The 22791-nt window shown below is 37.4% G+C and overlaps 1 protein-coding gene across 13 annotated transcripts in view; it reads left to right on the forward strand.

The window, feature by feature from the left end:
- Window positions 1–22791, forward strand: part of LOC110460518 (MAP kinase-activating death domain protein-like) — a 119694-nt gene that overhangs the window by 24269 nt on the left and 72634 nt on the right. For 12 of the 13 annotated variants that reach the window (XM_021513467.1, XM_021513475.1, XM_021513474.1 and 9 more), the window contains exons 4-6: window positions 4228–4386; window positions 8447–8578; window positions 12286–12399. In XM_021513467.1, the coding sequence (XP_021369142.1) occupies window positions 4228–4386; window positions 8447–8578; window positions 12286–12399 (405 nt within the window). Of the gene's footprint in view, window positions 1–4227; window positions 4387–8446; window positions 8579–9299; window positions 9462–12285; window positions 12400–22791 lie in introns of those variants that run through there. The other variant, XM_021513480.1, reaches the window with a different exon arrangement.

Genomic DNA, 22791 nt, shown 5'->3' on the forward strand with positions numbered 1-22791 from the left:
GGAATAGGAACCATCACCTAAGGAGCAGAAGAGGATCACTAGCCTCAGTTGTGATAGAGTGGTGGCTAGGAAGAGGAACCATCACCTAAGGAGCAGAAGACAACGGCTAGCCTCAGTTGTGATAGAGTGGTGTCTAGGAATAGGAACCATCACCTAAGGAGCAGAAGAGGATCACTAGCCTCAGTTGTGATAGAGTGGTGGCTAGGAAGAGGAACCATCACCTAAGGAGCAGAAGAGGACCACTAGCCTCGGCTGATGAAGAGCAGGAGATGGAGCTAACCTACAGGTCCAACACAGAGTTACTGGATTTCCTTAAGCACCAGAGAATCCTGGTTGGATCTATTGTGTGGTGTCCCCAGCTAATCAGTGATCTAATGTGTGGTGTCTCCAGCTTATCAGTGATCTATTGTGTGATGTCCCTAGCTAATCAGTGATCTATGATGTCATTACCTTTAACGAGCTCCAGATCTAGAGTACTCTTATAAGGTATCTGCACCAGAACAAGGATTTTATTGGTGAATTAATATATTGATGTCATTTTAATGATGGTGGTATCGTTACCAAATATTGATGAAAATATCTCTTTCAGATTTGTTTATGTTGACAAAATACTTAAGTGTTTATACCCTAAGCCGTAGATAAGTCGACTGAGTAAACAGTGAACCAGCTGTTACTTAGTGTTGTAGTTCTCAGGTTTGCATGGTTGGTATATAGGTGTATAGAAATATAAAACAGATAAATGGTGTTATTTATAGGAGAAGCCAGCCATGTCACCAACATGAACTCGCTAACCTTTAAAACATTGTCTAAATGGAGATTTTTCCAATAAGACTGAACAAACACTATACTTTCTTGTAACGTTGGAGAAAATGGAGTAAGTATGCAGACAATTTAAAAAAATTCTATTAAGTTACCCTTACTCTTCACATAAAGTGTACTAACTTAGGGGCCGCATCAAATGAACAGCACAAACACGAGAGTTAAACTTAGGGGTAGCATCAAATGAACAGCACAAACACAAGAGTCAAACGTAGGGGTAGCATCAAATGAACAGCACAAACACGAGAGTAAAACTTAGGGGTAGCATCAAATGAACAGCACAAACACAAGAGTCAAACGTAGGGGTAGCATCAAATGAACAGCACAAACACAAGAGTCAAACGTAGGGGTAGCATCAAATGAACAGCACAAACACAAGAGTCAAAATTAGGGGTAGCATCAAATGAACAGCACAAACACAAGAGTCAAAATTAGGGGTAGCATCAAATGAACAGCACAAACACAAGAGTCAAAATTAGGGGTAGCATCAAATGAACAGCACAAACACGAGAGTTAAACTTAGGGGCCACATCAAATCAACAGCACAAACACGAGAGTTAAACTTAGGGGTAGCATCAAATGAACAGCACAAACACGAGAGTCAAACTTAGGAGTAGCATCAAATGAACAGCACAAACACGAGAGTCAAACTTAGGGGTAGCATCAAATGAACAGCACAAACACGAGAGTTAAACTTAGGAACTCCTCTGCAGGATTATAACTAATGCAGTGACACCTTAATTAACAGTGCTTGTTTGGTAGGCAAAAGAAATAGGAATGTATTAAACGTCTCCATTAGCCCGGTTTCTGTCCTCCTCATAATGCTCCTACTGGGTTAGATCAGGAGTAATCGAGAAAAGCACTAATTTCATTACAGACTAGAGCTTAATTCACATTACCTTAATACTTGTAAGTGGTGCTAGGGACAACATGACGTCATTGACAGCTCTATGTCTTAATTACAGGACATAAGGACCGAGACACGTGTTACTTTTACCTGTGTACGTCAGGTACACTGTCTGTACAATGTAGCCGATTGCTGAAACATTAGTTCATGTTATATAATTAATTATCTAAAACCAGGTGCCACCAGAGTAAAATTACAATATTTAGATTGACTATAAAATAAAGCTGTTAACTTCATTTTATTACTTTGGTTTTAATGAATCATTGTATGAAGTACTAGAGCCTTTTTAAATATTTTCTTGGTAACCAGTGAGGCGACTTATCAGCCAATGTTTCTTATAACGTTACCACTGTGACTAAATTAGGTGCAATTTTGGCCCAGCATAAATCGTCTATAATAAACAAAACCTTTGTGGATGTGGAAATTGAAATATCATCTTGACATTCCACAAATTAAATAAAAAATGACATCATATATATTCTTAAAATAGGTTGAGATAGAAATAAATTGAAAGCATGATATCATATAATGTCACAGAGAGTGATTATTTTGAGGTTAGACAGCAGGATACAGACATGTAAGGTTTCCTGAGAGGTTTCTGGTCTTTAACACAGCTGGATCCAGACATGAAGGGTTTCATAGTTTTCTGCGTGGTCTTAAAAGTAAAACTGCAGACACTGACACCTGCATTAGATGTGGACATTTCAACCATCTTGCATCGCTGATGTATCTATGTTAATTCTGAGATGATAGATCTCTACTTAAACAATCTTAGTATCCATATTAGAAAACATTGTATATATCCTACTGATCATGAACTGTTTGATTGAAGCTTGTTAGATTGTACAAGAAATTCAGATGGTACTGTCGGTTCTTATAGATTGTACTTAACTCTTTCATCCCTACATACTCAAACTGGACTTGCCCAGTCTTTATCCCTACATACTCAAACTGGACTTGCCCAGTCTTTGATTTGGTACGGGGTGGATGGGTCACCAGGGCAAAAAGCAGTAACAGCCTTAATTTCTCAGTAAAACAATGAAGTCTTGAAGTCAGGTAGAAACAAGGTGGTTTTCAGGGCCCTTTGATTGATGGTTAAATATAATGTTGATTGTGTTGATGCATTAGAATGTTTTTACTTCAACTTTGTGACACTATTATGCTCGCGAGTAGATAAGCCGTCCATTTCTGCTGAACTTTTATGATTTAAATCAGGTTAGGATGAACAAAGCACTGTTGTTTTTCTGTTGCTGTTTTTTAGCTCCTGACTAAGTAGGATTTTCTTGTGGGCTATAAATCTGTAAACTCCACTTAAAACCATCTAAAACCTAAGTGCATGATAGTTATTTAAAAACTTTTTAAAAGGGGTTGAGTAAATATACTAGAAAGCTTACGAGTATTTGTAAAAGTTATTAGTGTGAATGACCGAGACTTGTCAAGAGTCGTGGTTTCTTACCTGAATGACACTTCAGGTAACATTGTTAAAGGTGATAGACTCTCGCCGTTATTACAACTTTATCAGAAGTTTTCATGATCTGGCATTTGGGATGATCGCCATTAGACAAAAAGCTATCAACTTTCGTCTTTTTTTGGACTGTTTACAAAACAATTAAATTTAACTTATTTTGGCTTGATGTTCCACACTTCACATACATTGTACACAAGTATAATGGTTCAGGATCTCCATACGACTGCTAAAAACTGTGATTTATATGCATACTTGTCAACTTTTTGAATTTTCCATGGAGGAGATTACGCATGCTCAGAATTAAAAATATGAATAAAATGTGTGTATGTAAATCCTAGGGAAAACTCACACTTTTAAATTGTATTTTTTGAGCTGTTTTTTCAGATGAAATCATTAGATGTTAGGATATAGGAATAGTTTAGCAAATTCACTGTTTGAAAATGCTCAATTTTAGGGTCCAAAATTGGAGGTCTCCCTCCAAAATTGAGGGAGTTTGCAAGTATGATATGCATTGGAAACCTAGCATTTCAGCATAACTATATTTGCGAAAACTAGTTTCTGAAAAGAAAACCATCCACACCTCATAGCTCTTTTATGGAGGAAACAAATAAAGCTACCTAATTAACATATTGCAGAAGTGTTTCACAAACATGGAGTGATTAGTATTGGAGGTTCCAGAGGTTCGACACCTGTGGAACACTTACAGTATAATCTTTAACTCCTTAGCAATGCCTTCTGACTCAATCATCACCATGAGGTGTCGAACAATTCTGTGACGAAGAAAAAGGAACACCAATAAAATGGCTTGGATACCGTACCACATAAGATCTAAGGATTCAGTCATGATCAGGAACAGTCTTACAATTTCACGATATACAACAAAGAACGCTTGTACAGAATGTATTTGAATGCTTCAAATGTAATCATCGTAAACATTGTCCCAAATTATTTCAGCTTTTCATACTTTGAAATCTTAGGTCACTTAATAATGTACATGTAAACTAACTCCAGCATTACATTTATGTATTTACAGGTACAGGTGTTACCCAAGGATTTACAGCCCCCGTTGTTGTTCGCCCTGCCAGACCACACCCGGTTCTCCCTCATCGATTTCCCCCTCCATTTACCCCTGGAGCTCCTCGGTGTAGACACCTGCCTTAAAGTCCTGGCCGCCATCATGCTGGAGTACAAGGTTAGAAACACTTCCATTTTCAATTTTACAAATGTGGACGGGCCATGTTTTCAAACTTTACTGGATTTGGTAAATCTGTCATCAATCTTAACCACTTGTTTCGGAGCAGATTTTAATTCAAGATCATACAAATCTCAAGTTTGAAATACATAGAATGGTGTGCTTTAAGGTGTTGGGGTCAAGGTGTCTTATGTGTATGTAGAAATTGAAATCTTTGCCATTGATTGATAAATAACCAGATATTTGTATCGTTTCTGATATTCATTATGCACCTCAGGTAGAGGCGTATGATTAGTACTCAATTACTTGTTTAAGATGATAATTTCTAATATTTTAGGATAAATGTTGATAGCTGATTATACACTTAGTTAACCAGGTAACCAGATGTGTGTCTACCCTTAATAGCTGATTATACCCTTAATTAACCAGGTAACCAGATGTGTCTCTAACCTTAATAGCTGATTACACATTTAATTAACCAGGTAACCAGATGTATGTCTACCCTTAATATCTGATTATACACTTAATTAACCAAGTAATCAGATGTGTGTCTATCCTTAATAGCTGATTATACACTTAGTTAACCAGGTACCCAGATGTGTGTCTACCCTTAATTGCTGATTATACACTTAATTAACCACGTAACCAGATGTGTGTCTAACCTTAATAGCTGATTACACATTTAATTAACCAGGTAACCAGATGTGCGTCTACCCTTAATAGCTGATTATCCACTTAATTAACCAGGTAACCAGAGGTGTGTCTAACCTTAATAGCTGATTATACACTTAATTCACCAGGTAACCAGATGTGTGTCTACCCATAATAGCTGATTATACACTTAATTAACCAGGTAACCAGATGTGTGTCTAACCTTAATAGCTGATTACACACTTAATTAACCAGGTAACCAGATGTATGTCTACCCTTAATAGCTGATTATACACTTAATTAACCAGGTAACCAGACGTGTGTCTACCCTTAATAGCTGATTATACACTTAATTAACCAGGTAACCAGATGTGTGTCTACCCTTAATAGCTGATTATACACTTAATTAACCAGGTAACCAGATGTGTGTCTACCCTTAATAGCTGATTATACACTTAATTAACCAGGTAACCAGATGTGTGTCTACCCTTAATAGCTGATTATACACTTAATTAACCAAGTAACCAGATGTGTGTCTACCCTTAATAGCTGATTATACACTTAATTAACCAAGTAATCAGATGTGTGTCTATCCTTAATAGCTGATTATACACTTAGTTAACCAGGTAACCAGATGTATGTCTACCCTTAATAGCTGATTATACACTTAGTTAACCAGGTAACCAGATGTGTGTCTACCCTTTAAACAGACATTTCAGGCGACTCTTGTTTATCTTACTATACTTACCTGAGTTCTTGGTTATAGACATCACTAGGATATTATTAGGTATAAATTGCTGAAAAAGCAATATGTTCCTACACAGTGATTAAATACAGAATACATTAGTTCTTCACCTTTATATGTTCCTACACGGTGATTAAATACAGAATACATTAGTTCTTCACCTTTTTATGTTCTGATGTTTATCATAAGTCAGTTCTATTACAAGGACATCATGCTTTATAGTGCCTGTCAATACATTTAACACATTCTTCTGACTGTACATCTTGTGTTTACCTTGTTTGGTCCATGTACATGTATAATCAGATTTCAACATTCATTTGAATGCATCACTTTTTGATAATATTGACAGTGATATTTTAAGGATGAGGTTCTGTCTGGAAGCTCGCCCAGTTCTTCTGATGTTTAAATCTAGTCATGTTACCTTGTTTTCTTAAGCAAAGCTGATGGGATTCACTTTTAGTTTTTGGGGTCAAGATCACCTGTGTTTTACTAATAATCACAGTGCTCCAGTTCTATGCCTCACCCACTTGTCACTGCCCGTCCCCACCATCTCCACATTTGTGGTACATTGTGATGAGCGTGCCTAACTTGTATTGTGTATTTATGGTCCTCCCTTAAATAATTACTTGCAATATGTTAAATACCATGTTTTGTCTGATTTTCTAAGGTACGAATATCCTTTTCCCCGCTAATTCATAGTTTTCCCAACTATTAATGTCTGTTGACGCCCTGCCCCTTTTCCCCCCTTGGAAATGTCTATTGATGCCCCGCCCATTTTTCAAACAATGCATTTTGATGACAGGCTGCCCACTTTTTCACCACTTGTATCCTTGTGTTGATGCCCAAATCCATTCTTCTAACTCTAAATGCATTTTGATACCCTGCCCATTTTTTCACCACTTCATTTGTATTCATTTGTTGATGCCCCGCCCCCTTTTCCCCTCTTGTAATGTCTATTGATGCCCCGTCCCCTTTTTGCCCAACACAATGTTGTTGATGCCCTGCCCACCTTTTCCCAATTGTAATGTCTATTGATGCCCCTTCCCCCTTTACCCTACTTGAGACTTATGTTAATGCCATGTTTTACCTTGTAATGTCTGTTGATGTCCCATTCCCCTTTACCCTACTTGAGACTTATGTTATTGCCATGATTTACCTTGTAATGTCTATTGATGCCCCTTCCCCCTTTACCCTACTTGAGACTATGCTAATGCCATGTTCTACCTTGTAATGTCTATTGATGCCCCGTCCCCTTTACCCTACTTGAGACTATGTTAATGCCATGTTTTACCTTGTAATGTCTATTGATGCCCCGTCCCCCTTTACCCTTCTTGAGACTATGTTAATGCCATGTTTTACCTTGTAATGTCTGTTGATGTCCCATTCCCCTTTACCCTACTTGAGACTTATGTTATTGCCATGATTTACCTTGTAGTGTCTATTGATGCCCCTTCCCCCTTTACCCTACTTGAGACTATGCTACTGCCATGTTCTACCTTGTAATGTCTATTGATGCCCCGTCCCCTTTACCCCACTTTAGACTTTGTTAATGCCATGTTTTACCTTGTAATGTCTGTTGATGTCCCATTCCCCTTTCCCCTACTTGAGACTTATGTTATTGCCATGATTTACCTTGTAATGTCTATTGATGCACCTTCCCCCTTTACCCTACTTGAGACTATGCTAATGCCATGTTCTACCCTGTAATGTCTATTGATGCCCCGTCCCCTTTACCCCACTTTAGACTTTGTTAATGCCATGTTTTACCTTGTAATGTCTGTTGATGTCCCATTCCCCTTTCCCCTACTTGAGACTTATGTTATTGCCATGATTTACCTTGTAATGTCTATTGATGCACCTTCCCCCTTTACCCTACTTGAGACTATGCTAATGCCATGTTCTACCCTGTAATGTCTATTGATGCCCCGTCCCCTTTACCCTACTTGTGACTTATGTTAATGCCATGTTTTACCTTGTAATGTCTGTTGATGCCCCTTCCCCCTTTACCCTACTTGAGACTATGCTAATGCCATGTTCTACCTTGTAATGTCTATTGATGCCCCCTCCCCTTTACCCTACTTGAGACTATGTTAATGCCATGTTTTACCTTATAATGTCTATTGATGCCCCTTCCCCCTTTACCCTACTTGAGACTTATGTTAATGACATGATTTACCTTGTAATGTCTATTGATGCCCCGTCCCCCTTTTCCCTTCTTGAGACTATGTTAATGCCATGTTTTACCTTGTAATGTCTATTGATGCCCCGTCCCCCTTTTCCCTTCTTGAGACTATGTTAATGCCATGTTTTACCTTGTAATGTCTGTTGTTGCCCCTTCCCCCTTTACCCTACTTGAGACTTATGTTAATGCCATATTTTACCTTGTAATGTCTATTGATGCCCTGTCCCCTTTACCCTACTTGAGACTTATGTTAATGCCATGTTGTACCTTGTAATGTTTATTGATGCCCCGTCCCCCTTTACCCTACTTGAGACTTATGTTAATGCCATGATTTACCTTGTAATGTCTATTGATGCCCCGTCCCCTTTACCCTACTTGAGACTTATGTTAATGCCATGTTTTACCTTGTAATGTCTATTGATGCCCCGTCCCCCTTTACCCTACATGAGACTTATGTTAATGCCATGTTTTACCTGGTGTAGGTGGTGATGCAGTCCCGGGACTACAATGCCCTGTCTATGAGTGTGATGGCCTTTGTGACCATGCTCTACCCCATGGAATACATGTTTCCAGTGATCCCACTTCTACCTACATGTATGTCTTCTGCTGAGCAGGTAAGTTACATACCTGTATGTTCTCTACTGAGCAGGTAAGTCACATACCTGTATGTTTTCTACTGAGCAGGTAAGTCACATACCAGTATGTTCTCTATTGAGCAGGGAGGGTACATATCTGTATGTTCTCTACTGAGCAGGTAAGTCACATACCCGTATGTTCTAAACTGAGTAGTTAAGTCACATACCTGTATGTTCTCTACTGAGCAGGTAAGTTACATACCTGTATGTTCTCTACTGAGCAGGTAAGTCACATACCTGCATGTTCTCTACTGAGTAGTTAAGTCACATACCTGTATGTTCTCTTCTGAGCAGGTAAGTTACATACCTGTATGTTCTCTACTGAGCAGGTAAGTCACATTCCTGGATGTTACTCTACTGAGCAGGTAAGTCACATACCTGTATGTTCTCTAATGAGTAGGTAAGTCACATACCTGTATGTTCTCTACTAAGCAGGTAAGTCACATACCAGTATGTTCTCTATTGAGCAGGGAGGGTACATATCTGTATGTTCTCTACTGAGCAGGTAAGTCACATTCCTGGATGTTACTCTACTGAGCAGGTAAGTCACATACCCGTATGTTCTCTACTGAGCAGTTATAAGTCACATACCTGTATATTCTTTGCTGAGCAGGTAAGTCACATACCTGTATGTTCTAATGCCATGTTTTACCTTGTAATGTCTATTGATGCCCCGTCCCCCTTTACCCTACATGAGACTTATGTTAATGCCATGTTTTACCTGGTGTAGGTGGTGATGCAGTCCCGGGACTACAATGCCCTGTCTATGAGTGTGATGGCCTTTGTGACCATGCTCTACCCCATGGAATACATGTTTCCAGTGATCCCACTTCTACCTACATGTATGTCTTCTGCTGAGCAGGTAAGTTATATACCTGTATGTTCTCTACTGAGCAGGTAAGTCACATTCCTGTATGTTACTCTACTGAGCAGGTAAGTCACATACCTGTATGTTACTCTACAGAGCAGGTAAGTCACATACCTGTATGTTCTCTACTAAGCAGGTAAGTCACATACCAGTATGTTCTCTATTGAGCAGGTAGGTTACATATCTCTATGTTCTCTACTGAGCAGGTAAGTCACATACCAGTATGTTCTCTATTGAGCAGGTAGGTTACATATCTGTATGTTCTCTACTGAGCAGGTAAGTCACATACCTGTATGTTACTCTACTGAGCAGGTAAGTCACATACCTGTATGTTCTCTACTGAGCAGTTATAAGTCACATACCTGTATATTCTTTGCTGAGCAGGTAAGTCACATACCTGTATGTCCTCTGCTGAATAGGTAAGTCACATACCTGTATGTTCTCTACTGAGTAGTTAAGTCACATACCTGTATGTCCTCTGCTGAGTAGGTAAGTCACATACCTGTATGTCCTCTGCTGAGTAGGTAAATCACATACCTTTATGTCCTCTGCTGAATAGGTAAGTCACATACCTGTATGTCCTCTGATGACAGAAAGGACAAAGCATTGGTATGTTTGTACGATAATGAAAGACAAACATTTTAGTTTGGTTTTTAGGTCACCTGAGACAAAGTCTCAAGTGACCTATTGCGATCGCCTTTTGTCCGTCGTCGTCCGTCGTCCATCGTGCGTCCGTAAACAATTTACATTTTCGACTTCTTCTCCAAAATCCCTGAACCAATTTCAATGAAATTTTGAGGGACCTTCCATGGACAAAGGTCAACAAAAATTGTTGCCAGTTTAGTCCTAAGCACCCAGGGGCCTGAGGGGCGGGGCCAAAAAGGGTTGAATTGACTGAAATTTCAAAAATCTTCTTCTCCAAAACCCCTGAACCAATTTCAATGAAATTTTGCAGGGACCTTCCATGGACAATGGTCAACAAAAATTGTTGCCAGTTTAGTCCTAAGCCCCCAGGGGCCTGAGGGGCGGGACCAAAAAGGGTCAAATTGACTAAAATTTCAATAATCTTCTTCTCAAGACCAAGATATGGTAGAATCAAATACTCTTCATAGATGGAAGGGTCTTAAGGTTTATGACCCTAGGGTCTCACGTTTACCCCCTGGGGAAGGGGGGGGGCAAAATTTATTATGGTTTATAATGGCAAAAGATACTTTGAATATTACATGTTGATAACTTGATTGGAATTATAACCTTGAATTGACAGTTTGATACTTTGAAAATTTTGAGCCAGCCCTACCCCCAAGGGCTGTAGGGTGGGGCTCAAAGGAGTCAGTGTGCTAAAATTTCTTCATTTTCCTTGTTAAGAATCAGAGGTGCTAGTTTCAAATGCTTTTTAGTCTGATTCTGTATGCTCGATATTGAATAAGGTGGTTTTATTGTTTTTTGTCACTTTGAATAATATTTCTGTTCATGTTAAAAACAAAATCAACTCTCTGTATAAATATATCAGGTGACCGTTAAGGCCCATGGGCCTCTTGTTATTGATTGAGATCCAAAACTTATGGCCATCGTTGGTTGGATAAAGACATTATGCATCTATTTATAAGGTTTTAAGAATTGATGTGAGGCAATCATTATAAAACCCACATAATTGCAAGCTTAATTTCCTTTCTGTATTGTTGTGTGTCTGCTGCTGATTGTCAACAGAACAATCAATATTTGGTGGGGAGTGATTTGAGTGGATGTGATGTACGCTTGTAGTACACCCACTACAGGGAGAAGCTGTATCTAACTTCCTGTCCTGAAGGAGAGACATATGTTACTTGTCTCAAAAAACACATCTCCAGTGAAAATCTTATTTGATGAAATTGACATAGTTTTGTTGCAAGTTTAAAAGAGTTGATTGAAGTGAAACCAGTGTTAAACCTTGTTTTAATCTGCTGTATGTGGGAATATGTATTAATGATAAGCATGTTTGGTGTTAGATTTAGTGTTGATATTCCTGTAAACTTTGATCAAAAAGCCTGAAGTTTGTGTTTGATACAAACCCTGGAGCGTGTCAGAATCAATGACTATACCTACAAATGTTATATCTCCAATTCGTGACATGGTTGTTATTTTAAAAAACACGAAAGTTAAAATATTTCTGATTTTATCATGTAAGTGCAAATGATCATACGTTTCCTGATATTTTTTCTTCAAATACTGTTCTGAATACTAATCAGGTTATGCTGGTTAATAATTTTAAAAATTGTGATAATTTTAATGTGGGTGGACGTGTGGTGCATCTGATAGCACACTCGGTCTTCACCAAAATAGCCGAAGTTTTATTCTCCATTTTGACGTGGTGTGTGTTGGCCCGGAGTCAGCACTGTCCGACTATGTGGGTTATCCACTTGGCAGGTTATCTGGATTCCTCCCACGTTTAGACCATCCCGGACCAATGAGAGTGATTAATAGAAGTTGATTAATGATAAAGCAAATTGTTGTATACTAAATAAAGTTTATATGTAATTTTCAGAACACCACAAAATAGTCAGATAGTAAGGTTTTATAGTGTCTCCAGAGATGGAGGATAAAAAAAAACATTTGTCCTCAGGTAATCATTTTGTGTAGATATAGCATGCACTAGGTTTTGTTGTATATTCACAGCAAAAAAGTGCATCGCCCTCTAATTATTGATATTAATGTCAAACCATGGTACTAGAAAATATAAAAAAAACAATGGAAAATAGCTGATATTTATATAATATATATTTATAATATATTAAAGATCCCATCATCATTAAAAGTAATGAACTGATTTGATTCTTCACAGTTGCTGCTGGCCCCCACACCCTATATCATTGGAGTTCCTGCCAGTTTCCTACCCTACAAGAATGGTTTTAAGGTACCTGACGATGTATGGCTGGTAGACCTCGACTCCAATAAGGTATGTACTCTTTTAAATTTGCAGCTTAACTGAACCTCTTGAATTCTTGACTATCCAATTAGAAGTTTTATGTTTCATTTCTTGTAGAGGCTAGTCAGATACAGTTAATCTTTATAGACATTTGAGGTTAGCATATTAGAATTGATCTCTGTAAAAATTGGGGTTTAGCATAAGTTAAGCTATACATATATATAAGCACTATTATGAGAAGTTCTTTTTACACAACCAATAAGATTTTCTATGTGATGTTTCGATGACTTATCAGACAAACGACCAGTGAAATGTATGCACACAACCGTGTAAAATGTGTACGAGTTGTCCACAAAATCGAAAGGAGGCAGTGGGAGTCCCAGATAAATAGATCGGCAATCACAGACCGTACCACACAGAAAAATCATGTGATTGACTTCGATAACTACAAAGTTTTGTACAGAGAGAGCAATCTGTTCCAGCGGCAGATAAAGGAAGTCATCTGGATACACCGCAGTGGGCCAGTTCTAAATCGAGATGAGGGGGCTCAAAGACTCTCGCACATCTATGACCAAGTATTAAACAAAGCGTAGCCTAATCGAGTCATTTCGGTACATATATAACAACTATTGTACATACGCTTACAGCGTAGCTGAATTGACTCTTGTTTTATCTCTGTAAATATTAGAGGTTAGCATAAGGTGATATCCTAGAACTTAAGGAGTTATCATTAAGTTAATCTCCCTAAATAAATGTTTAGCATAAGTTGATCTCTGTAAATATTAGGGGTTAACATAAGGTAATCTCTGTAGTGATTAGGGATTAGTTATCTCTGTAAAGTTTAGGGGTCATTGGTTTCTGTAGAGATTAGGGATTAGTTATCTCTATAAAGTTTAGGGGCTATTGGTTTCTGTAGAGATTAGGGATAAGTCATCTCTATAAAGTTTAGGGGTTATTGGTTTCTGTAGAGATTAGGGATTAGTTATCTCTATAAAGTTTAGGGGTCATTGGTTTCTGTATAGATCAGGGATTAGTTATCTCTCTAAAGTTTAGGGGTCATTGGTTTCTGTATAGATCAGGGATTAGTTATGTCTATAAAGTTTAGGGGTTATTTGTTTCTGTAGAGATTATGGATTAGTTATCTTTATAAAGTTTAGGTGTTATTGGTTTCTGTAGAGAGTAGGGATTAGTTATCTCTATAAAGTTTAGGGGTTATTGGTTTCTGTAGAGATTAGGGATTAGTTATCTCTATATTTTTTAGGGGCTATTGGTTACTGTAGAGATTAGGGATTAGTTATCTCTATAAAGTTTAGGGGTTATTGGTTTCTGTAGAGAGTTACCTCTATAAAGTTTAGGGGCTGTTGGTTTCTGTAGAGATTCGGGGTGAGCGGGGTTGATGTTATAAATACAGACTATGGTCTAGCCCACACTCTCAAGGGACTAACTGGCACTTCCCTTTCAGTTAAACAATAGAAAAAAAAACCATGACGATGTCTGATAGAAACTAAGACGCCAAGATTGATAACAGGCCGGCTTTATAGCACTCCAGGGTTACATAATGATGAATATATGCCATTACTTGTGTGCATTTGGTGTAGAATATGAGGGAGTTATATGTAGAATATAAATTAGAAAGTGTTTTCTCTTGTGGAATATCAATGTGTATGCTATGTGGTTAAATTGAGTTATACACTAGTCTTACTGTAGGTGTATGTTCACTAGGGTCAGCAGAACTGGTTTGATATAGATCTACAGCTGTCTTTATACTGTGTTGGAGACAAATAGCTATAGGCTGCCTACCTGTCCATGTTAAATAAATGTGATGTGGCTGTTTTGCATACTTTGTTATCGAGGTCATTTAGAGAACATATCAATCTATCTAGTGAAGTCTGCAATACTAATCAAACCATCCTGCTATCATATGTCCCTGTCTAGTGGATCAACATGTACGCATTATAAATTAATTACACACTCAAATTGAATGGAAACATATGATTGCCATGTTTAAGTTTTTACCTAAGTGTTAGAATTATAAAACTCTATACATGGCTCACATTGAGGAACATTTCTGTGTTCTTGTCCCTGACAACAAATGTTGTGTCACCAAATTTTCCATACATTTAACATTGTCCACATTGACAACTAAATATTTGTTTGGTAAATCACAACCTCAAATTTGTGATGTCACGAAAATTGATTTCCAAACAAATTTATGATACAAAATGTTTACAAAAAGTCACCGCGTTTTGCGACATAGCGATCATTAATTTTAGCAAAATGCTCTATAATTCCCTTTTAATTGATTCTCAAAAAGGAAAATTTCACATAAGGCTGCATATCTAATGATCTATCAAATGCCTGGATATCATGTGTCATTAGTAAGTTTCCATTAATCTAAACACATGTACTGATGTGTCAGTCAGGAGTGTATATCTAAACACATGTACTGATGTGTCAGTCAGGAGTGGATTTCCATTATATCTAAACACATGTACTGATGTGTCAGTCAGGAGTGTATATCTAAACACATGTACTGATGTGTCAGTCAGGAGTGGATTTCCATTATATCTAAACACATGTACTGATGTGTCAGTCAGGAGTGTATATCTAAACACATGTACTGATGTGTCAGTCAGGAGTGGATTTCCATTATATCTAAACACATGTACTGATGTGTCAGTCAGGAGTGTATATCTAAACACATGTACTGATGTGTCAGTCAGGAGTGGATTTCCATTATATCTAAACACATGTACTGATGTGTCAGTCAGGAGTGTATATCTAAACACATGTACTGATGTGTCAGTCAGGAGTGGATTTCCATTATATCTAAACACATGTACTGATGTGTCAGTCAGGAGTGTATATCTAAACACATGTACTCATGTGTCAGTCAGGAGTGGATTTCCATTATATCTAAACACATGTACTGATGTGTCAGTCAGGAGTGTATATCTAAACACATGTACTCATGTGTCAGTCAGGAGTGGATTTCCATTATATCTAAACACATGTACTGATGTGTCAGTCAGGAGTGTATATCTAAACACATGTACTCATGTGTCAGTCAGGAGTGGATTTCCATTATATCTAAACACATGTACTGATGTGTCAGTCAGGAGTGGATTTCCATTATATCTAAACACATGTACTCATGTGTCAGACAGGAGTGGATTTCCATTATATCTAAACACATGTACTCATGTGTCAGACAGGAGTGGATTTCCATTATATCTAAACACATGTACTCATGTGTCAGACAGGAGTGGATTTCCATTATATCTAAACACATGTACTCATGTGTCAGACAGGAGTGGATTTCCATTATATCTAAACACATGTACTCATGTGTCAGACAGGAGTGGATTTCCATTATATCTAAACACATGTACTCATGTGTCAGACAGGAGTGGATTTCCATTATATCTAAACACATGTACTCATGTGTCAGACAGGAGTGGATTTCCATTATATCTAAACACATGTACTCATGTGTCAGACAGGAGTGGATTTCCATTATATCTAAACACATGTACTCATGTGTCAGACAGGAGTGGATTTCCATTATATCTAAACACATGTACTCATGTGTCAGACAGGAGTGGATTTCCATTATATCTAAACACATGTACTCATGTGTCAGACAGGAGTGGATTTCCATTATATCTAAACACATGTACTCATGTGTCAGACAGGAGTGGATTTCCATTATATCTAAACACATGTACTCATGTGTCAGACAGGAGTGGATTTCCATTATATCTAAACACATGTACTCATGTGTCAGACAGGAGTGGATTTCCATTATATCTAAACACATGTACTCATGTGTCAGACAGGAGTGGATTTCCATTATATCTAAACACATGTACTCATGTGTCAGACAGGAGTGGATTTCCATTATATCTAAACACATGTACTCATGTGTCAGACAGGAGTGGATTTCCATTATATCTAAACACATGTACTCATGTGTCAGACAGGAGTGGATTTCCATTATATCTAAACACATGTACTCATGTGTCAGACAGGAGTGGATTTCCATTATATCTAAACACATGTACTCATGTGTCAGACAGGAGTGGATTTCCATTATATCTAAACACATGTACTCATGTGTCAGACAGGAGTGGATTTCCATTATATCTAAACACATGTACTCATGTGTCAGACAGGAGTGGATTTCCATTATATCTAAACACATGTACTCATGTGTCAGACAGGAGTGGATTTCCATTATATCTAAACACATGTACTCATGTGTCAGACAGGAGTGGATTTCCATTATATCTAAACACATGTACTCATGTGTCAGACAGGAGTGGATTTCCATTATATCTAAACACATGTACTCATGTGTCAGACAGGAGTGGATTTCCATTATATCTAAACACATGTACTCATGTGTCAGACAGGAGTGGATTTCCATTATATCTAAACACATGTACTCATGTGTCAGACAGGAGTGGATTTCCATTATATCTAAACACATGTACTCATGTGTCAGACAGGAGTGGATTTCCATTATATCTAAACACATGTACTCATGTGTCAGACAGGAGTGGATTTCCATTATATCTAAACACATGTACTCATGTGTCAGACAGGAGTGGATTTCCATTATATCTAAACACATGTACTCATGTGTCAGACAGGAGTGGATTTCCATTATATCTAAACACATGTACTCATGTGTCAGACAGGAGTGGATTTCCATTATATCTAAACACATGTACTCATGTGTCAGACAGGAGTGGATTTCCATTATATCTAAACACATGTACTCATGTGTCAGACAGGAGTGGATTTCCATTATATCTAAACACATGTACTCATGTGTCAGACAGGAGTGGATTTCCATTATATCTAAACACATGTACTCATGTGTCAGACAGGAGTGGATTTCCATTATATCTAAACACATGTACTCATGTGTCAGACAGGAGTGGATTTCCATTATATCTAAACACATGTACTCATGTGTCAGACAGGAGTGGATTTCCATTATATCTAAACACATGTACTCATGTGTCAGACAGGAGTGGATTTCCATTATATCTAAACACATGTACTCATGTGTCAGACAGGAGTGGATTTCCATTATATCTAAACACATGTACTCATGTGTCAGACAGGAGTGGATTTCCATTATATCTAAACACATGTACTCATGTGTCAGACAGGAGTGGATTTCCATTATATCTAAACACATGTACTCATGTGTCAGACAGGAGTGGATTTCCATTATATCTAAACACATGTACTCATGTGTCAGACAGGAGTGGATTTCCATTATATCTAAACACATGTACTCATGTGTCAGACAGGAGTGGATTTCCATTATATCTAAACACATGTACTCATGTGTCAGACAGGAGTGGATTTCCATTATATCTAAACACATGTACTCATGTGTCAGACAGGAGTGGATTTCCATTATATCTAAACACATGTACTCATGTGTCAGACAGGAGTGGATTTCCATTATATCTAAACACATGTACTCATGTGTCAGACAGGAGTGGATTTCCATTATATCTAAACACATGTACTCATGTGTCAGACAGGAGTGGATTTCCATTATATCTAAACACATGTACTCATGTGTCAGACAGGAGTGGATTTCCATTATATCTAAACACATGTACTCATGTGTCAGACAGGAGTGGATTTCCATTATATCTAAACACATGTACTCATGTGTCAGACAGGAGTGGATTTCCATTATATCTAAACACATGTACTCATGTGTCAGACAGGAGTGGATTTCCATTATATCTAAACACATGTACTCATGTGTCAGACAGGAGTGGATTTCCATTATATCTAAACACATGTACTCATGTGTCAGACAGGAGTGGATTTCCATTATATCTAAACACATGTACTCATGTGTCAGTCAGGAGTGGATTTCCATTATATCTAAATACATGTACTGATGTGTCAGACAGGAGTGGATTCCCATTATATCTAAACACATGTACACATGTGTCAGACCTGAGTGGATTTCCATTATATCTAAACACATGTACATGTGTCAGACAGGATCGGATTTCCATTATATCTAAATACATGTACTGATGTGTCAGACAGGAGTGGATCGATTTCCATTATATCTAAACACAAGTACTCATGTGTCAGACAGGAGTGGATTTCCATTATATTGAAACACATGTACTCATGTGTCAGACAGGAGTGGATTTCCATTATATCTAAACACATGTACTCATGTGTCAGACAGGAGTGGATTTCCATTATATCAAACCCCTGATCAGCTATATAAACTGACCAACTAAACACAACAAACAAAAGAATTGATGATGCAATGGCTTTGGTGCTCGAAAACATTGTGTTTAATTTCATCACGATCAACGTAGGGTTTTTAAATGATCCGATGTTTACTGCTATATCAATTTAAATGTCCCATAATTTGCTGACAGCTGCATAAATATAACTTGATAGCGTGGGTATAACTCACCTAATTTGCCTGGATATGTTCAATACACTTCAGTTAATGATTCTATTCAGGGATTACTATATGTATATATCAGACAGTTTACTCTGCTTTGGCCTACCATTACAGGCAACTATTCAACTCTGTACATTATACATAAGTAATGATCTAATTTACCTGTGGTGGCCCACTGCGCTACAGTTTACCTGGGGTACTGTAGAAAGCATTCTGTGAAATGGTCTCGGATAATTGGATTATATTCTGAGATTGGAAAGTGGAGCATTTGAGGATTAAGTTCACTTTATATATAATAGATGTACAAGATCAAACCTTTGTGTAACTGTCATACCTATCAAAAATAGATGCTTATTATCGTGAGTACACATTCGTTATTCAACTTCCATTTTCACAAGAACCATAATTAGAACTGCTCAATGCACAATTTTGCGATTGCTAGAAATTATTCGTTGAAATTGTTGCAAAGTGTGCGAACTTAATGCAGCTGCTGCCTGCATTTGGCCTTTAGTTCTGCTCTGTAGCTATGAACATACAGGAACAAACTTGCTTCATAAATAAAATGTAGTTAAACCTGACAAATTTGTTCCGGTTTCATTGTTGTACCTGTTATAGTCACTAAATAGTCAGGCACACAAGCCTTGAGGCCAAGATTTAGTAGGCTGATATTTAGCAGTATAGTCTGGTGATGTGGGAAACATCAGCCATAGGGACATTCAGTCTTCTTGGTCCTTTGTGAGGTTTTCGGGTATTTAAATTTGTTGGGTCATTGTGTGTACTAGCTAACACCTATCTGGTCATTCTGTGTCAATAACTTACATCTATTTAACATTTCTCCTGACCTCTTTCCAGTCTTTCTTTATCCTAACATCCATCAGACAAATCTCTGTCCAACCATATCTTGCCAGTCTGTGTCCTTAAGCATTGATCTGGTCATTCTGTACCCTGACAGCTTTTTTTAAATCAGGTGTCTTGATTGAGAATTACTGTCAAATACGTACCCGTATGATTAGCTCACCTGGCCCGTAGGGCCAAGTGAGCTTATGCCGTGTTGCTGCGGCCATCCGGCGTCAGTATTTTACTTTAAACAACTTCTTCTTAATAACCAAAAGGCACAGGGTACTGATATTGGGCATGTAGCATGCTGGGATGAAGGGCTACCAAGTTTGTTTAAATAAATGACCTTGACCCACTTTCAAGGTCACGGGTCAAATATATTAAAATCTTCAAACGAACAGTGAATTGGATTGAATGATTAAACCTTTAAAACTCTGTAAATACAGAGTGAAAAGCTGAATGTGATTAAGGTATTTGTTCCTTACTGGAGTGTGATCAGTGATACATGGTATGCAGTCACGCTAACATGTTTGCCAATGTAGAGACTATCGTGCTGGCTCGACAAAAATTGATACGACTGTTGGCATTTGTACATGTTTGAATGCTACGGAGGGAAGCTGTAGTAGATTAATGGATATGATATGTCAGACCTGTGATGTGTGTTGTATGTTTTGATTAAAGCCAGTCATTATAACTACCTCACGTTTATAGGACAGATCTAGGTAAACATTCAGTACGTTTTCCATAACTCTCTTTTATATTTTGAAGGCCTCAACCAATGCAACAAGCAATAAAACTGTTATAATTATGTTTTAAACATGATTAGAACAAAATCTCAGATCTTCTGTCGCCCTAGATATGCAGTCAAATTTCTGTTGTTCTGGCCAGTGTAATAATGTTTTTCAAATTCAACTTGAAGCAACAGATTGGTAATCCAGATGTTGTAAAAATTAAAGCCAGCTAGAGCTGTCAGAACACTTTTCAGGCCTACACCAGGTATCGTAAGGATAGGGAACCGAGTTTAAACCTGTAGTAATGGTCTATTTTAGTTCTCTTTGCTTTTAATTTGCTGCTTGGTGTGTAAAACTCTGTGTGTTAACACATTCTGTTACAACAGTAGGCTAACAACACAAGCTGTTTAATCAGCAAAGTGTGCAGCAGCATCTACTAATGAGATTTCACCTGTTAAGTCCCTCAAGAGATAATCAACAGTTCTAATTTAAATTAAAAAAACCTTTAGGAAAGGTGAATAGGTAAAATGCTTTTACTGTGGTACTTTGTTAGTATGGTAGATATGCTGTTAGATTGTTTTAACCTTGGTTTAGATATACACATTTGTCAAAAGTTTGTAGTTAATGATTCAAATATCTGTTTTAATGTTGAGAGACCTGAAGAAGCAAATCATCAAAAGGATGGAAATGAGACGTGCCTATTTATATGAATTTTTATAAGCATTAAATCAATAAAATTTTAGCACAAAAAATCAATAGATTACTCAAGGTACCGGTATAGTCAGGACTGGGCCCTTATTGAGTTAGATCGGTGTGCAGACTTCACTTGTTTAAATATTTCAGATGGAGTTGAGGAAACAATATAACAATTTGAATGTTGGTGTACAAAATAAAATCCATATAGAAATGTTTGCTGATTGCTTGGTTCACCAAAGGAATAGTCTGGTAGGAAGTGACTACTGCATCCATTGATTGTATCTGTCCCAGCTGGGAGGTCCTAGTTAGAAGATTGTCTGCCATTGGTAGTACAAGGTTAGAGGTCAAGTAGCAAGTAGTGTATAGGGTGAATAACAGTATGAGGTTGGCCAGTCCCCTGCCTCAGGTGATAAAAGCACTATCATCTTTATGGTATAACAATATTTTAACATATGGTATATTTTGAATCATTGACATTTGAAGTTTATGCAGATCAACAATTTGACATGAAGAATTATGATATATGAAATGTCCCTCCATTAATCCAGGTGTCAATCCAGCCTTTGTTCAGCAAGATAGCTTACTATAGAATATATGCAGAGGTACATTGGCGGTAGAGCAAGCTGTGCTCTGATTAGTCAAAATGGTTCCTGTTCAATTACTTAGTAAACTCAAACATTAACACATTCTCATGAAAGTTGGTCAACATTTCTTCTATACAAAAGCAACTTTCAGGGTGAATCGAAATATGAGGTGAAATCTGCCAGATTGCTTAGGCTGAATTGAAACATGGGGCAAAGGGAGGCAGTCCCTATAAATCAACAGCATGTTTCTTATAACAGCCAAGAGCGCTAGCACACATCAGTAAGGAATTATATATATATATATATATATAAGGTCCTGATGTTCAAACATTGTATCAAAATAAGCCAGGTCATTTTTAAAGACATGAATATGTATTGCCTTTATTCTCTTTGAAAGATTAATGAACTTGTTTTCCTCTTTCCTAAATTCAAAATCATTTGCTTTTGGAATTAAGGTAGTGATTATTTTCTCTGTTGATATAGATATAATTCTGTCCATTTTTACGTGTATCCAATAGCATTTTGCTTTTGTAAACAGACGTTAAAAAAGAGCTTTTTTGTCTGTAAAGTCTGTGTGACTTTTTGTATCAACAAAAAATTATGATGGTCATGTACAAATACTTAATTGCTTTTCATAAAAAAGCAAAGCCATTAATAAATGTTGTTAAAATTGACTTCTTATAAACATGTTTTTTTTACACAGTTTATTAACGCTATGAGATCAAGTTTTAATCTGATGCTTTGTGACTAAAAGTAAATTAATATTGTGTCCAGATAGATTTGCTGTATAAATCATCCCCGTATTATATAACAGAGAAACTTGTCTGAGTATACTAAAAAATTAATGTACACTGGTATGGTTAAGTATTTTATGTTCTGTAAAAAAAATCATTCTTCTGCCGTTTTGATTTTGAGTGACATTTTATTGCCTGTATCACATCGAGGTTGATTCATTGTCTCTTAATTGCTATTTTTTGAAGGGCGAAGTTGATGTTATTAGGATGTTAAAGCCTTATCCTGCTAGTACATAGGGTAGCTTGTCTGGAAAATACTGTACAGGGAGCCAAGGGTAGCTTGTCTGGAAAATACTGTACAGGGAGCCAAG

Source organism: Mizuhopecten yessoensis, unplaced genomic scaffold (assembly GCF_002113885.1).
Source record: "Mizuhopecten yessoensis strain PY_sf001 unplaced genomic scaffold, ASM211388v2 scaffold10415, whole genome shotgun sequence".
NCBI classification, from domain to species: domain Eukaryota; kingdom Metazoa; phylum Mollusca; class Bivalvia; order Pectinida; family Pectinidae; genus Mizuhopecten; species Mizuhopecten yessoensis.